This window comes from Canis lupus, chromosome 28, assembly GCF_048164855.1.
Source record: "Canis lupus baileyi chromosome 28, mCanLup2.hap1, whole genome shotgun sequence".
Classification (NCBI taxonomy): domain Eukaryota; kingdom Metazoa; phylum Chordata; class Mammalia; order Carnivora; family Canidae; genus Canis; species Canis lupus.
Genome location: NC_132865.1, coordinates 25,286,365 through 25,304,921, shown reverse-complemented (window position 1 = coordinate 25,304,921; position 18,557 = coordinate 25,286,365). Strand labels below are relative to the sequence as shown.

The following is an 18,557-nucleotide window of genomic DNA, read 5'->3' as shown; positions in this document are numbered from 1 at the left end:
TCACTTAGAAAAGTCATGCATACATATTACTGATAAATAATAATACAAAGAAGCATATGCAAAAAGTTGAAATCACCTGAAATCCCATTCATTCAGTGATAGGTGTATCTAAGCATTCAGTAAGTCTTCTTTCTTTTTTTCTTCCCCCAGGAAATCTTCTTATGTTGTCACAAATCATACACACACTGTACACCAAATCATGTTATATTATGTATACTGTTCTTTTAAAAGTAACAATATATCATAAACCCCTTTTCCATGTCAATAAGTATATTTTATAGTATTATTTAAAATTAAACTTTTTTTTTTTTTTAAAGATTTTATTTATTTATTCATGAGAGACAGAGAAAGAGAGAGAGGCAGAGACACAGGCAGAGGGAGAAGCAGGCTCCATGCAGGGAGCCCGATGCGGGACTCGATCCCAGGCCTCCATGACCACACCTTAGGCTGAAGGCAGGCGCTAAACCTCTGAGCCATCCAGGGATACCAAAATTAAACTTTTTATTAGAGATATTATAGATTCCCATGATGGAATTATAAGAAATTATATAGAGACATCTTGTGTACCTTTAACCTAGTTTCTAATGCTAAGTTCTTGTAAAACTGTGGAACAATAACAGCCCAAATATATGACATTGGATACAGTCAAGATACAGAACACTACCATCATCACGAGGATCCATTATAATGCCCTTTTCAGCCATACCTAATTCCTTCCTGCCCCTATTCCCTCCCTCCACTAGGGACAGCTAATCTGTCTGCATGTCTTTTTTTTTTTTATTTTTATTTTTTATTTTTATTTTATTTATTTATTTACGATAGTCAGAGAGAGAGAGAGAGAGAGAGAGAGAGAGAGAGGCAGAGACACAGGCAGAGAGAGAAGCAGGCTCCATGCACCGGGAGCCCGACGTGGGATTCGATCCCGGGTCTCCAGGATCGCGCCCTGAGCCAAAGGCAGGCGCCAAACCGCTGCGCCACCCAGGGATCCCCTGTCTGCATGTCTTTAATGTCATTAAAAAATGCTATGTAAATATGGAATCATTTATGTAACCTTTTGAGGTTGACTTTTTAAAATCATAATTCCCTAGGGATTCATCAAGTAGTTGCATGTATAAATTGTTTGTTCTTATTGCTGAGTAGCATTTCATGGTATGTTTATACCACAGTTTGTGGTACATTGTTGAAGGACATCTAAATTAGTATGAATAGAGTGGCTATAAATATTCATGTATAGGTTTTGCATGAACATAGTCTTTGGTTCTTTAGGAAAATTGGTCAGGAGTATTATTTTGGGTTATATGGTAGTTATAACTTAAGTTTTATAAGAAACTGCCAGACTTTTCACAGAGACTGTACCAATTCACATTTGTATTGGCAGTGTATTCAGAATTTGGTTTCATTACGTCTTTACCAGCATTTGGTGTCATGACTTTTGTTTATGGCACTTTGATATGTGTGTAATGATAGATCATGGGGGTTTAATTTATATTTCTCTAATAATGATGATGCTTAACATCTTTTCATGTATTTGCTATCTATAAATCTTTAATGAAATGTTTCTTGATTTTTTTTACACATTTTATTTTACTTTTTTTTTTTTTAAATAGGCTCCATGCCCAATGTGGGGCTTGAATTCATGACCCTGAGATCAAGAGTCACATACCCTACTGACTGAGCCAGCCAGGCGCCCTGTTTTTTTAACACATTTTAAATTGGAGTAGTTGTTTTTCTAACTATTGAGTTTTTGAGGATTCTTGATATATCCTAAATACTAGTGCTTTATCAGATACATGGTGTGCAAATATTTTCTCTTACCCTACAGCTTATCTTCATCCTTTGAGTAGCATGTTGCAGAGAGCAAAAGTTTTAAATTTTTAATCAAGCTCAACTTATCAGTTTTTTCTTTTATGTGTCATATTTTCAGTGTCAAGTCTAATCTTTTTCTAGGCCTACATCCCAAAGATTTTTTTTTTTTTTTCTTCTTCCCCTTAAAGTTTTGTAGTTTTTTGTTTAAGTCCATGATCCATTCTGAGTTAATTTTTAGGTAAGATATGAGGCTTAGATTGAAGGTCTTTTTTCTTTTCTTTTTTTTTTCTTTTCTTTTTTTTTTCTGTTCTTTTCTTTTCTTTTCTTTCTTTTCTTTTTTTCTTCTTTTCTTTCTTTCTTTCTCCTTTGGGTGTCCAGTGGTGCCCAGCACCATTTGTTAGCAAGATTATTTGTCCTTTATTGAATTGCTTTTGCATCTTTGTCAAAATTCACTGGACATGTATTTATGTGAGTCTGTTTCTGGGATTCTGTATTCTGTTCCAATCATCTATGTGTCTACCCTTATGCCAGGAATATTGATTATTGTAGTACTATAGCAAGTTTTGAAATTAGGGAAGTATGAGTTCCCCAAATTTATTTTTCTTTTCCAGGATTGCTTTTGCTGTTGCTGGTCCTTCGCATTTCAATGTGAATTTTAGGATAAGCTTGTCGATTTATGCAAAATGTCAGTTGAGATTTTGGTACAGATTATATGGAATCTATAGATCTCTTTAATATATTTTTTCAATTTCTTTATTGTAGTAAAATACACAAACAAAATTACCATTTTAAGCATTTTAAGTGTGTAGTTCAATGTTATTAAGTACATTCATATTGTGCAACCATCACCACCACCTGGAACTCTTTTCATTTTGTAAAACTAACTGTACCTATTAAACATTTCTCTATTCCCCCTTCTGCCCCTTTCTGTCTCTATGATTGCAACTACTTTAGATACCTCATAGAAGTCAAATCATGTTACTCCTCCTTTTGTGTCTGGTGATTTTACTTACTATAATGTATCAAGGTTAATCCATGTTGTGATACAAGTCAGACTTTCTTCAAAAGGCTGAGAGTAATACTTAATTGTATGTAGATACCACATTTTGTTTATCCAGTTCATCCATCAGTGGGCACTTGGGTTGCTTCTATGTTTTTCTGTTGCGAATATGCAGTTGTGAATGTGGGTGTACAAGTGTCTTTTTTATTTTTTTTATTTTTTTATTTTTTATTTTTATTTTTATTTATTTATTTTTTATTTTTTTTACAAGTGTCTTTTCTAGACTCTGCTTTCTGTTTTTTTGAGTATATACCCAGAAGTGAAATTGCTGGATCATATGGTAATTATCTGTTGGGTAACCACCGTATTGTATTCTACTGCAGCAGTACTATTTTTCATTTCCATCAGCTCTACATTAGGGTTCCAGTTTCTCCACCTCTTCACCGACACTTGTTATTTTTGTTTTATTTGATAATAGCCATCCTAATGAAGTGTTATCTTACTGTACTTTTGATTTGCATTTCCTTACAATTACTAATGTTGACTGAAGTTTTATGTGCTTATTGACCATTTGTCTGTCTTCTTTGAAGAAATGTCTATTTAAGTACTTAATAGTTCATTTTTTAATTGGGTGATTTGTTTTTTCTGTTGATGAATTTTAAGAGTTCTCTATATATTGTGGATATTAATTCCTTATCAGATATATGATTTGCAAATATTTTCCCCTACTCATTGTGTTGCCTTTTTACTCTGTTGGTAGTGTCTAGCAACACTATAGATGCATACACATTTTTAATCTTCATGAAGTTTAATTTGCCTATTTTTTCTTTTTTTATCCAAGAAATTATTGCCAAATCCAATATTTTGAAGCTTTGGCTCTATATTTTCTTCTAAGAGTTTTATAGTTTTTGGGTCTTACTTTGAGGATTTTAATCCATTTTGAATTAACTTTGGTATTAAGTGTTAAGAGTCCAGCTTCATTCTTTGCTTGTGAATATCATTTTCTTAGCATCATTTGTTGAAAAGACTGTCCTTTTCCTATTGTGTATGGTCATGGCACCCTTGCAAAAATTATTTTACTTTACATGAATGTATTTAGTTCTGAGCTCTCTATTCATTTGTTCTCTATGTCTTTCTATATGCCAGTACCATGCTGTTTTGATTACTGTAGCTTTGTGGTAAGTTTTAAAATCAGGAGGTATGAGTTCTGTAGCTTGTTCTTTTTCAAAAATTTTTTTGACTATTTGGAATTACTTGAGAGAATAAAATCTTAGTAAGAGTTTTTCTATTTCTGCAAAAATATCATTGAGATTTAGATAAGATTTGCATCAAATCTGCACATCACTTTGGGTAGTATTGACATCTTAGTAATATTAAACCTTCTAATCCATGAATGGGGTACTTTTCCATTTATTAATATCTTATTTAATTTGTTTCAGTAGCGTTTTGTAGTTTTCAGTGTTTGTACAAGTCTTTCACACTGTGGTTTACTTAATTCCTAAGTATTCTATTCTGTTTGATGTTATTATAAATGGAATTGTTTTTGTAATTTCCTTTTCAGATTATTCATTGTGTATTGAATGCAACGGGTTTTTGTGTGTTAACTTTGTATCCTACCATTGCTGAATTTGTTTTACTAACTGGTATTTTTTGTGTGTGGAATCGTTAGGGTTTTCTATATGTAACATACATCATCAATGAACAGAGATTTATTTCTTACATTCCAATTTGGGTGCCTTTTACTTGTTTTTCTATCCTAAGTGCTCTGGTTAGAACTTCCTGTACTATGTTCAAAAAAAGTAGAAAGTGGGTACTTTTGCCTTGTTCCTGATCTTAGAGGAAAAGCTTTCAGTCTTTTAAATATGGCATTTATTATGTTGAGGTAGTTTATTGCTAGCTTGTTGAGTGCTTTTATCATGAAAGATTGTTAACTTTTTAATCATTTTTCTGCGTCAATTGAGATGGTCATTTTTTTTCCTCACTTCATTCTATTAATGTGGCATATTGATTTTTGTATGTTAATCATTCTTGTATTCCAGGAATAAATCCCCCTTTAATCATGGTGCTTGATTCTTTTAATAGGCTTTTGAATTTGGCTTGCTAGTATTTTATTGAGGATTTTTACATCAGTGGCCACAGGCAATATTGACCTGTAGTTTTCTTATAGCGTCCTTTTCGTTTTGGATATCAGGGTAATTTTTGATTAGTGATTCAGTTTCCTTACTAGTTATAGGTCTTTTCAGGCTTTCTATTTCTTTATGGTTTACTTTTATATCTTAACATTATTAAGTCTCTAATCCATAATGTGGGATGTCTTTATAAAATTATTTGGGGTTTTAAAATTTCTTCCAGTGATATTTTGTAACTTTTACACTGCTTAACTTCTGCTTAATTGATTTCAAAGTATTTATTTATTTATTTATTAATTTTAAAAAGGTTTTTATTTATTCATGAGACACACAGAGGGAGAAGTAGGTTCCCTGTGGGGAACTCGATGTGAGACTCTATCTCAAGGACCCTGGGATCATGCCCTAAGTTGAGGGCAGATGCTCAACCACTGAGTCACCCAGGCATCCCTATTTCAAAGTATTTAACACTCTTAGGTGTTGTGAATGGAATTGTTCTCTTAATTTCATTTCCCTATTATTCATGCTAGTTTGTAGAAGTACAGTTGAACTTTGTATATTGATCTTATATCCTGCAACTTTGCTAAACTCTTAGTTCTAACAGTTTTTAGTGGATTTCTTGGCATTTTCTGCATGCATGATTACATCATCAGTAATGAAGATAATTTTACTTCTTCCTTTATCTTATAGGCATTTGTTTAGTCTTTAACCATTAATTGTGATGTTAGTTATGGGTTTTTTGTAATTGCCTTTATCAGCTTGAGGAAGTTTTCTTCTATTTTTTGTTGTTTGTTTCCATTATAAATGTATTTAGCATACATATTTCAGCATATTTCTAAATTAGAAGTTGAATTTTGCCAGATGCTTTTTCTGCATCTATTGAGATGCTTCAGTGGTTTTGTTCTTTATTCTACTAATAGGGTGTATTATATTGATTCATTTCATATATTAAATCAACCTGGAATTCTTTTTTTTTTTTTTAAGATTTTATTTATTTATTCATGAGAGACACAGAGAGAAAGAGAGGCAGAGACACAGGCAGAGGGAGAAGCAGGCTCCTCCCACGGAGCCTGATGCGGAGCCCGATGCGGGACTCCATCCCAGGTCTCCAGGGTCACGCCCTGGGCTGAAGGCGGTGCTAAACTGCTGAGCCACCCGGGCTGCCCTCAACCTGGAATTCTTGTGACAAATCCCACTTGGTTATGAAGTATAATTTTTATGATGTGTTGCTGGATTATTCAGTTTGCTTATTTTTTTTAAGGATTGTTGCCTCTATGTTTATGAGTGATATTAGTCTTTAGTTTTGTTTTCATGTCTGATTTTGTTTTTAGTATTGTTGTTTTTAAAGTTTTTATTTGAGAGAGAGCATGCAAGTGTGAAAGTGTGGGTGGGGGGAGGGAAAAAGAGGAAGAAGAAAGAATTTCAAGTAGACTCCGAGCTGAGCATGGCATCCGGTGGCCAGGGAGGGCAGGGTGCTGATCACAACTCTGAGATCATGACCTGAGCTGAAATCAAGAGGTGGATGCTCCACCAACTGAGCCACTCAGGTGCCTCTTCATGTCTCATTTTGGTATTAGGATAGTACTAGCCTAGTAGAATTAGTTGGAAGTGTTTTTCCATTTTCCATTTTACTTTGGAGTTTGGGAAAGATTGTTGTTAATTCTTTCAATGTGGGAGAATTGATTAGGAAACTAGTTGGCTCTCGTCTTTTCTTTGTGGGTAGTTTTTTGTTTTATTACTAATTCAGTGTCTTTACTTGTCATCAGTTTATTTAAGATTTTTTTCTTGTGTTTGTTTTGGTAGTTTGTATCTAAGATTGACCTGTGTCAATGATATCTATGATGTTGATCTAGGTATCTAATTTGATCTAATTTGTTGGTATAGTGTTGTTCATAGCATCTCTGACATTTTGCGTGTTGTCTTTTCATTTTCATTCATCTCAAAGTATTTTCCAATTTCTCTTGATTTCTTCATTGATGTATTGGTTACTTTAGAGTGTATTGTTTTATTCCCAACAGAATTATAAATTTCCTTTTTTAACTCATTTTTGATGTAATTCTGTTGCAGTTGGAGAATATACTCTGTATGATTTCAATCCTTTTTTTTTTTTTTTTTTTTTTTAATTTCAATCCTTTTAAATTTAGTGAGGCTTGTTTTATAACCTAACATATGGTCTGTCCTGGAGAATTCTGTATAGACTTAAGAAGAATGTACTCTGTTGTGGAGTGGATCATTCTATCATTGTGTCTTAGATCTAGTTGGCTTGTAGTATTGTTTATTTTCTGTATTTCCTTGTTGACCTTCCATGCAGATGTTCAATTGTCCTATTATTTGAAGTGAAGTACTGAAGTCTCTGACTATTTTTGATTTGTCTTTTTCTCTCGTCAGTTCTGTTTTTGCTTTTTATATGTAGGTCTCTGTAGTTATGTTACATATATGTTTATCATTATTATCTCTCTCTCTTTTTTTTTTAAAGATTTATTTATTTATGATAGACATAGAGAGAGAGAGAGAGAGGCAGAGACACAGGAGGAGGGAGAAGCAGGCTCCATGCCGGGAGCCTGACATGAGACTTGATCCCGGAACTCCAGGATCATTCCCTGGACCAAAGGCAGATGCTAAACCGCTGAGCCACCCAGGGATCCCCTTCATTATTATCTCTTAATGATAAGTTGAACTTTTATCAGTATAAAAGATTCCTTTTTGTGTCCAGTAACAGTTTTTGAACTGAAGTGTATTTTGTCTGTTATAAATGTTGCTACTCTTGTTCTTTTTTTTGGGTTAGCTTGCATGGTATATAGTTTTCCATGTCTTACCATCAGTTTATTTGTGTATTTGAATTTAAAGTGTGTCTCTGCAGACAGCATACTTCTGCATCCTAGTCTAAGTATACCCCCACAACCTCAGTCCACCCTTTTCTGCTATCTTCTGCTTAAATTTACATATAGTACAATTCTTACTAAGGTAGAATTTTTGTCGGCTATTTTTAAAAAATCTTTCTTGTTTCTCTGTTCCTCTATTAATGCCTTCTTTTATATTAAATATTTTTTAAAGATATTATTTATTTGAGAGAGTGTGTCCCCACTAGCTGGGGGAGGGTCAGAAGGAGAGGAAGAGAGAGAAACAGACTCCCTGCTGAGCACAGAGCCTGATTTGGTGCTTGATCTCAGGACTCTGAATATTGACTTAAGTGAAATCAAGAGTTAGATGGTTAACTGACTGAGCCACCCAGGAGCCCCTTATGTTAAATATTTTATAGGATTCCTTTTTAATTCCTTTTAGTATGATTTTTGTGTTTTTTTTTTTTTTTTCTTTTTTTTGTGTGTGTGTGTGTGTATTTTGTTACAGATTAAAATTACTGTGTTAATTTAAAAGAACTGAGTTTAAGGTCAATATTAAAAATAGTAAAAAAATTTTTTTCTACATTGTAATGCCATTACTTCCCTTTTCCTTTATGCCATTGTTGTCATACAAATTACATCTTTATACATTTAAACTCATCAGCACAGTTTTATAATTCTTTCTTTTCCTTTCTTGTTTGTTTCTTTGTGTATTTACCTTTTAAGTTAGAAAGAATAGAGTTGCAAATAAAAACATATTTGTAGGGACGCCTGGGTGGCTCAGTGGTTGAGGGTCTGCTTTTGGCTCAGGGTGTGATCCTGAAGTCCCGGGATCGAGTTTCGCATTGGGCTTCCTGCATGGAACCTGCTTCTCCCTCTGCCTGTGTCTCTGCCTCTCTCTCTCTCTCTCTCTCTCTCTCTGTCTCTCATGAATAAATAAATAAAATCTTTAAAAAAGAATATATTTGTGATATCTTTTATCTTTGTCTTCCTGTAGTTACTGTTAGTGGTGTTCTTTATTTCTTTGTGTTTACTGCAGTTATTGTCAGGTGTATCCTCATCACAATATGTAGTGTGCTACATTCATTATTATAGGATGTATCTGTTAGTGATAACTTTTCTGAGTTTTTATTAAAGGCCTGATTAGCTTTAATGTTCTAATTTTGCTTTTATTTTTGAAGGATAGTTTTCCTGGGTGTAGAATTCTTGGTTAAAATTCATTTTCTGTCAGCATTTTGAATATGTCGTCTCATTGCCTTCTGGTCTTCATGGTGTCTGATGACCTGTTAATCTTATTAAAGATACCTTGTACATGATGATTTGTTATTTTCTTGCTATTTTCAAGGTTCTCTCATTGTCTTTAGGCAGATTGACTATAATGTATATATGTATGGATCTCTGAGTTTTCTTGCTTAGAATTTGATGAGTTATTAGATGTGTTAATATTTTTCATCAAGTTTTGGAAATTTTCAGCTGTTATTCAGACATTCTTTATGTTCCTTTCTTTGTCTCCTTTCTTTCTGAGATGCCTATTATGTATATGTTGATATACTTGATGGTGTCCCACAGGGTCTCTGAAGTTCTGTTAATTTTTCTTTAACCTTTTTCTTTGTGTTTTTCAGACTGGGTAATCTAAAGTGACTTAACTTCAAATTCAATGATTTATTCTGCCTGCTAAAATCTGATGTTGAGACCCTCTACTGAAATTTTCTTTTCAGTTTTTGTACTTTCCAACTCTGTAATATCATTTTTTAAAAAAATAATTTGTTGATATTCTTTATTTGGTATAACACTGTTCTTATACTTTCCTTTAATTCTTTAGATATGGTTTTCTTTAGTTTTTCCAAGATACTTGTAATACCTCATTCAGAGTCTTTGTCCAATAAGTCCAACATGTAGGGTTCCCCAAGGACAGTTTGTATTGACTGATTTCTTTTTCCTGTATATGGTCCATACTTCCCTATTCTTTTGTTAGTCTCATATAAAATTTTTTTGTTAATTGTAAACTGGGCATTTAAAAAGATAAAATGTGGCAACTGTGGAATCAGATTTTCTCATTTCCCTAAGGCTTATTGTTGTTGCTATTTGTCATTGTGGTTCTTTTTAAAGTACTGTTGTGAACTAATTCTGTAAAGTTTATATTATTTGTCATGTGTGACTATTGATGCCTCTGCTGAGTTAGCTTAATCGGTTATGACTGGACAGAGATTGCCTTAAAGGGCTTAAATTTCCTTAAATGACTTAAAATAAATGTCTAATAATCGTTGTTAAGTGTTCTGTATTTTTTTTTTAAATAAATTTTTATTTATTTATGATAGTCACACAGAGAGAGAGAGAAGCAGAGACATAGGCAGAGGGAGAAGCAGGCTCCATGCACCGGGAGCCCGACGTGGGATTCGATCCTGGGTCTCCAGGATCACGCCCCGGGCCAAAGGCAGGCGCTAAACCGCTGCGCCACCCAGGGATCCCTAAGTGTTCTGATTTTGTATTGGGGCATGTTCAGTACAATACTCCAGCAGTTTTCATCTCAGTTTTAGCCTTTACTTCCTTCTCAATACCAGCCAGAAGGAAAGATTAGAATGTTCTCACAGATTTTCTGGGTATCTGTGAAGCTCTGCATATGCATGTGGCTTTCTAGGTTCATAAGAATATGTTAGTTTTCCAAGCCACTATGGATATGTTTTTCCCTAATTAAAAAAATAAAAATTTTTGTCGGTGGTGGTTAGCCTTTTGCTTGCTCCACAGGTTTTGCTGCCACAGTAACTGTAATGTGGAACAATTGCTGCTGATTGTTTTCTAGAAATACTTCATGATAAGAACATTTATACTGAGCAAGCTCTAAGTACGCATTAAATAAAGGCAGGCCTTAAGAATGGTGCTCTTCCAGGGAGCTTCCAGATAGGTCAAAGGTCACATTTTTTAGAGATTGGCTGTTTGGGGAGCTCCAAACCTGTTTTACATTTCCATTGGCTGTGGGCTGCTGATTTTTATAGCTGCCTTCTGTGACAGGCTGTTGTATTTTATGGCTTCAGTAAGCTAGGCAGAAGTTGAATGGGAAGGGGCAGGTTCAGATGCCATAAATATTATTGTTCTTAATGAAAGTTTTTATTTTTTAATTTTTTATAATTCTTCTTGGATTGTTGCAAGCCTTTCATTAATTTTCAGAATTATAAAAAAGTTGATCTTGACAATTTTTAACAATGTTTTCAATATTTTAATGGGGTAGCAGATTTTTAAAGGTTCCTACTTTGCCATCATGGAAGGGTTTCCCAGTTTTATTTATTTTTTATTTTTTTAATAAATTAATACTTCTCTTATTTTTTAATTTTTTTAAATTTATTTATGATAGTCACAGAGAGAGAGAGGCGCAGAGACACAGGCAGAGGGAGAAGCAGGCTCCATGCACCGGGAGCCCGATGTAGGATTCGATCCCGGATCTCCAGGATCGCGCCCTGGGCCAAAGGCAGGCGGCAAACCGCTGCGCCACCCAGGGATCCCTGTTTCCCAGTTTTAGAATACTCATTTCTGTAAGATCCTTCATGTCCATTTATTGTTAGTCATGAACCGGGTTCTAGTGTAGTTGTTTTTAAGTTGTCATTCTTCTATTTTGTTTTTCTGAATGCCACATTACAAAGTATAAAATTGTGATATAATAACAGTCAAGTAGTAGAATTACCTCTTTAATTTCTTACAAACCATTTTCTAATGTATTTATTTTCAAGCATTTTAGCCTAATTAGAGGTGGAAGGAATCTGTGATTCAGTTAACTATTTTGGTGTGCACGTGATCTGTCTTTATTCCAGTATTTTATTTCTTTAACACGGCTTACTTCATAGATAAAAATGGTGTAAAAAATGGGTTTGTAAGTCTGCCATTCATATCCCCAAAATTGTATTCACTAATGGATGATATGTACTTAGAATTTTATTTTTTATTTTTTATTTTTTAAATTTTTATTTATTTATGATAGTCACAGAGAGAGAGAGAGAGAGGGAGGCAGATACACAGGCAGAGGGAGAAGCAGGCTCCATGCACCGGGAGCCCGATGTGGGATTCGATCCCGGGTCTCCAGGATTGCGCCCTGGGCCAAAGGCAGGCGCCAAACCGCTGCGCCACCCAGGGATCCCTGTACTTAGAATTTTAATTGTCCAAATTGGGTATACATTTACTAAAACAATAATAGTGATAATAGTAGTAATTTCAAATTACTGAATAACTAGTGTATGCTACTGTCTTGTCATTATATATATTATTTCTGTCAATATTTGCAACTGAGGTAATTGAAACTCAGCTATAAAAAGGGACTTCCCTAAGTCCTCAGTTAATAAGCAGTTAAGATAGAAATCTAAAGGAGTTTTGTCTGGTTTCAAAGCCTTAACTCTTTGCCACACTTTAGGAAACTTATCACATTTACACTGTAATGATTTGTGATAACAGAAGAGGTATAATTATTTTGTTTAACTGATGTTTACACCTATACAAGTATCTCTTTGGTGGGCAAGGTCTATTCAGGACCAAATTAAAGAACTTTAGAGCTGAAAAAAATGTTTAGGATTTAACTTGAGGTGTGTAAGTTTCAGAGAGGCTATAGAAGTCCATTGAAATATTGTATGCATAATTTGTGTGTGTGTGTGTGTGTATTTCTGCAATGAAAGATAATCTTTAATCATATTTTCAAGGGAAATGTCAGAGACTCCCCTCCCCAAAATTAGGAGATATCATTGATGGGCATCTGTGGCTACACTGAAGAACAAATTATCTCCTGTGATGTTGAGAGTGTCATCCACTTCTCCAGTTTTGATATTGGCATTGTCCTTAATAACCACTTTGTCATGCTCATTTCTTGCATGTCAATAAATCTGACTATATCATCTATATGGTATACTTCATGGTCTGGATGATTTCTAAGTAGTAAGAACTCTGGATCACCAGAGAAAGATGGGGGAAAAAAAAAGGAAGGAAAGGAGGGAGGAAGAAGAGCCTTCATTTGCTGAGGAATCATGAATCCAGCTTTACCCAACACTAAGAACCATCTTTGGCACAATTTTCATCCCAAGTCTCATAAAGCAGGGCAGGGTTCTAGAGATTCTACTAATTTTAAGCCATTAATATCATCAGTAATATGTATAATGACTCAGTGAAAAGAGAAAAAAAAAGTGTCTGTAAATTCACTTATTTTTTTTATTTCTTTATGTTTTGAATACTGGTAAAAATATTAGAATTAATAGTTTTTAGCAGCATTGCTGAATACAAAATCAATATATAAAAAGCAGTTGCAGGAAATGGCAGTTTCTTAAAAAGTTAAGCATGCTTATCATCACTTGAATTGTCCTCCTAGGTCTATACTTAAGAGAAATATAAATGTATATACACACAAAGACTAGTATATGAATGTTCATAACAGTATTTGTAATAAATACTTATAAGTATAAACAGTTCAAATGTCTATCAGCTGGTAAATGGATAAACAAAATGTGTTATATCCACATAAATGAAATACTGTTGAGCCATAAAAAGGAACTTTTTTTTTTTTTTTTTTTTTTTTACTTAAATTCAGTTTAGTTAACACATAGTGTCTTACTAGTTTCAGGGGTAGAATTTAGTGATTCATCAATTGCATATAACACCCCATGTTCATTACATCAAGTGCCCTCCTTAATGTCCAATACCTATATATCCTGTCTCCCTACTTACTCCCCTTCAGCAACCTTCAGTTTGTTTCCTATAGTTAAGTGGTTCTTAATGGTCTGCCTCCCTCTCTGATTTTGTCTTATTTTTCCTTCCCTTCTCTTATCTTCAACTATTTTGTTCCTTAAATTCCACATATGAATGAAAGCATATGGTATGTGTCTTTCTCTGACTTATTTTACTTAGCGTAATACCCTTTAGTTCCATCCACATCATTGCAAATGGCAAGATATCATTTTTTTTAAGATTTTATTTATTTATTCATGAAAGACACCCACAGAGAGAGAGAGAGAGAGAGAGAGGCAGAGACACAGGGAGAGGGAAAAGCAGGCTCCATGCAGGGAGTCTGACGTGGGACCTGATCCCGGGTCGTCCAGGATCAGGCCCTGGGCGGAAGGCAGCACTAAACCCCTGAGCCACCCAGGCATCCCAAGATTTCATTCTTTTTGATGGCTGAGTCATATTCCATTGTGTATATATATCACATCTTCTTTATCCATTCATCTGTCAATAGATATCTGGGCTCTTTTCCATAGTTTGGCTCTTTTGGACATTGCTGCTATAAACACTGGGATATTGGGGCACAGGTTCCCCTTCGATCGCTATGTTTGTGTCCTTTGGTAAATACCTACTAGTGCAATTGCTGGCTTATAGGGTAGTTCTATTTTTAACTTTTTGAGGAGTCTCCCTACTGTTTTCTAGAGTAGCTGCACCAGCTTGCTTTCCCACCAACGCTATAAGGAGGGTTCCTCTTTCTCTATATGCTTGCCAACATCTCTTGTTTCCTGAGTTGTTAATTTTCACTCTTCTGACTGGTATGAGGTGGTATCTCATTGTGGTTTTGATTTGTATTTCCCTGATGCCAAGTGGTGTTGAGCATTTTTTCATGTACCTGTTGGGCATGCATATGTCTTCTTTGGAGAAATGTCTGTTCATGTTTTCTACCCATTTCTTAACTGGATTTTTAATTTTTTTTGGTGTTGAGTTTGAGAAGTTCTTTTAGATTATATAATTTATAGCCAGTTTGTTTTAAGAGATTAGTCTTATTCAAATAAGCCCTTTCAACTTTATCCATTTGCAGATGCAGAGCTCCCTAGCTCTTAAAAAGTATACGGTCTTTTAGGAACCATTTGCTCTGGCTCTCATCATCTTTCCTTTTCTTTAAAAAATTTTTTCTTGGAGGTGAGGGGAAACCGAGAGAGAGGGGGAGAGAGAGAATCGTAAGCAAGCTCCACACCTAGTTTGGGGCTGGATCTCATGACCCTGAGATTTTGATCTGAGTCAAAATCAAGAGTTGGATGCTTAATAACCACCTGCACCCAGGGCCCCATCCTCATCTTTCCTTTTATCCTCTCATGATCCAGTGTGACAGTATATATAGATATTTCTGTTTATTCTAATAAAAGGTTGTAAATATACTGGTTAAGTTAGTTATACAAAAGGAACTCATTATTTTGAAATGATAATGTTTTTGGAGATGAGAAGCCTTTGTAGTCTCTTTAATAATTACAGTTTAATTATTAAACTAATATTTGAGTTTATCTTCAATAATTCAGATTTTTAAATATATTGCTTTCTTCAAAGTGGCTGCATTCCTGTATTTAAGACAAATAGCACTTTATTGCTTGAGATTTATGTAACCATATTATGTCTTAAATTTTTCCTTTCTTGATTCCTTGCAAGTTTCTCAAAAATTTGAGTTTTATTTGAGACAGTTAGATTTTTTACTGTAATTTTATCTTATTTTTGAAATGGCTAAGAAGTTATTACTTTATGTTAGAGTACATTTATTAAGTAAATTATTAATTATGATATTGGGAGACTTCCACCATATTGTTACTTCTCTACATTCAGAAAATTGCATGAGTCATGTATATACTACTTAATGAATTATCACAAAGTTTTTACCCCCTTGTAACTGCCACATAGGTCAAGAAATAGATCTAATAAATTTAAAAGTTCCATTAATTCGGAAAACAGAGACAGTTGAGAGCTTATTGGTAAGGGACATTTACTTAAGGATCTCTTTGACCTACAGAGAAATATTTTTCCCTGTTTTCAAATCTACTTAAATGCTATGCCATTTCAAAGGAGTGTTGTCTTCTTACTCTGTCATAAATGGATTAAAATTATTGTGTACTTGATGTAGGAATATGGTTGGACAGAATGAACTGAAAATTACAAGTGATCGAGCAATAAATTCAGGATTGTTTTTTGAAGATAAACCAAAGCCTTCAAAACAGTCACTTCAGTCTTACCAAGAAGCTTTGCAGCAACAGGTATTCATTCATTCTTTATTCGTTTATTTAAGTGTTGAACATCTTATGTGTTAGCACAATGTTCTCTTAGAACTCAGTTTGGCAGAGGAGAAAACAATATTAGTCATTTATAGTTCAATGTGATAAATTTTGATGCTGATGGATTAGAATACTGTTGGAAGCATAGGATAAAAGAATAATTGATAGGAGGGCTTCATATGTTGTTGATACTTGAACTGCATGTTATACAATGAATAGATTTTAAATTCTAGGTATATTCAGACAATGGAAATTAATGTGGGAGAAGGGGCTGAAGTGTTAAGATTGTGCTGGATTGTGAAGGATTAACTAATAAGGAATTTTCAGCCTATGGGAGGAAAGTTTAAGCTAGAAAGTGAAACGAATAGTTGATATGGACACTTTTAAGTTTTAGGAGGATAGCTATTTGGAATGTGTATGATTAGGAAAGAGATGTGGCAGATTTTAGTAGACTATTGAAGGAATCCAGACAGGAGGTAATGAGGCCCTGACTAGATGGGGAAGATGGGAGGACATCCAAAAGACAACTCTGGGATCTATTGATAAGACATAGATACAGGGAATGAGAAAGAACAGAGGACATGAAAATGATTCTGAATGCTGTAGTCTACATGAAAAATGAGGCTATGAATATGAACTAAGAGAAAAAAGAACAACACTTGTAGGGAGGAGGAGAACGAGTTCTATTGTAGTTTGTAATATTTAAAGAGAGTTTACTTAAAAGTAATTATATCAAATGTATACGGGTTTTTGGAGGATATATCTCTGAGAGGATGCTGAGTATATGTGGGTGTATGTCCATCTGAAGTACTCTTCTATAAAGTTCCTGTTTGATTTCTTCTAAAGCTCCTTTTGTTCAGTTTTTACATGGACAACATCCTTAAAAATGGATTTTTTTTTAAAATTGTGGAATTACAACTATTTTTTGGGTGGTAGTTTTCTACAAATAAATGACTAAATTTATATATCTATTTTCAAATGAGCAAACACTGCTGACAAAACTACATTTCCTAACTTTAGAATTTTATTTCATGTGTGTGATAACTTCTTAGCCTTGCTGGAGTGGGTGCTTAAATTTTCCATGCATGTGGTTATGATTTCTCTCTCTCTCTCTCTCTCTCTCTCTCTGTGTGTGTGTGTGTGTGTGGTCATAATTTTTAAAGTAACTTTCCAAGATGTAGATACTTGTTCATTGCCTATCTATATGTTCCTAGAGACCAACCCTGTGTTTATACTTGATGATGAGAAGACTGTTTTGTATACTTTGATAAAATTGTACTTAATGTAGCTCAGAAGTCTAAATAGCTTTGAACCTTCAACCTCTTGAGTTCTGGGAATGAAGTTTGCCCAGGGTAGAGTAGGTTTGGTCAGATGTGGAGAGTAAGTTTGTGGCTGGCCTGGTCCCATGAAAGGATAGGTGGAAAAGGAAAGTTGGGAAATCCTATTGGTCCTCATGCAACTGATGGAGATTAGGGGAGGGAGTGGCTCAGGGAGAAATTGGAGGTGGAAAGGAGGAATCATTGGCCTTAGTGGCTGCAAAGATTCTAGTAGCAAGATATGAGGGACCAACAGCTATTTATTCTAATCAAGGAAGTGTTTTTAAATTGGGTATTCCATAGATTTGTGATTTTAAATTTTATAGTGAGACCGACTGTAAAAAAAAAAAAATCCAGTTTTTTTCTCTAATAAGAAAAATAAAAACTGATATTAAAACGAAACTTTTTGTAATAGAATATGTGTCAGCACTTATGTAAATGTTTCTTAATATTACCAAGATTCGGGAAAGAGAAGAAAGAAGAAAGAGAGAACGTGAAGAAAAAGAAGAATATGAAGCTAAATTAGAAGCTGAAATGAAAAGTTACAACCCCTGGGGAAAAGGTGGAGGTGGTGCTCCTCTGAGAGATGCAAAAGGAAATCTGATAAGTATGCTAATTCCATTGATTTGTTGTTTTCAAAAGAAACTGAACTGTTTTTAAATTTTTAAAAGAATGAGGTGATAGAAAAAATGAGAATCATGCCTGGAAGACAAGGTCTCTTTTTGTGTAGCTTAATGCAAAAGAGATATTTGGTAATAAGCATAATGACAGGTTAAGAGGTCTTTTTTTTTTTTTTTTTTTGAGGTAATATTCATTTAATTTTGTTACATGTTTTTCATCCTTTAATGATAATAATTTAATTTCAGAGGAAAGCTCATGTTGTCAAGCTTTTTACCCAAGCTAGTAGTTAGATTTTTAAAAAATATCCTGGTAAAAATAAGAAAACTCTTATTAAATTTTTTTAAGCTAATAAGACATATTTAAAATAAGTTATCTGGAATAGTTGTGAAATGTGGTATTTCATATATGCCATATACCTGCACAGTGCAAGGACTCCATTGAAAAATAAAGACCTAATCTCAGAAACTTTCTGGTAGGTTGCAGAATCATAGTGATTTGTCTTTAAATTATGAACTCTCAAAAATGTTTGATCTAGAAGAGTCCCTGGGTCTCTCAGTCAATTAAGCATCTGACTCTTGATTTCAGCTCAGGTCATAATCTCAGGGTTGTAAGATCCAGCCCCATGTCAGGCTCCATGCTGGGTGTGGAGCCTGCTTAAGATTTTTTCTCCTCCCCCCCCCCCCCCCCACCTCCACCTTGTTCTCACATGTGCGCACTCTCTCATGTTCTTTCTCTTCCTCCCTTTCTCTACCTCCCTCTCTTTAAAAAAATGTTTGGTGTAGAAACTACAACAACCTGCACTTTGGAAAAAAAAGAGGTCTTATGACTTGTTATATATATTAGGATGATCTCTGATTAGCTTT

General features: G+C 34.3%; 1 protein-coding gene across 34 annotated transcripts in view; it reads left to right on the top strand.

Annotated features, from left to right (window-relative positions):
* The window catches only part of CSPP1 (centrosome and spindle pole associated protein 1), a 180,812-nt gene that overhangs the window by 68,172 nt on the left and 94,083 nt on the right, over positions 1-18,557 (top strand). For all 34 annotated transcript variants that reach the window (XR_012020084.1, XR_012020083.1, XR_012020082.1 and 31 more), the window contains 2 exons: positions 15,610-15,739; positions 17,533-17,680. Coding sequence is in view for 26 of the 34 variants with exons in the window: in XM_072804367.1 (XP_072660468.1) it covers positions 15,610-15,739; positions 17,533-17,680 (278 nt within the window). In the remaining 8 variants the exon portion in view is untranslated. The remainder of the gene's footprint in view (positions 1-15,609; positions 15,740-17,532; positions 17,681-18,557) is intronic.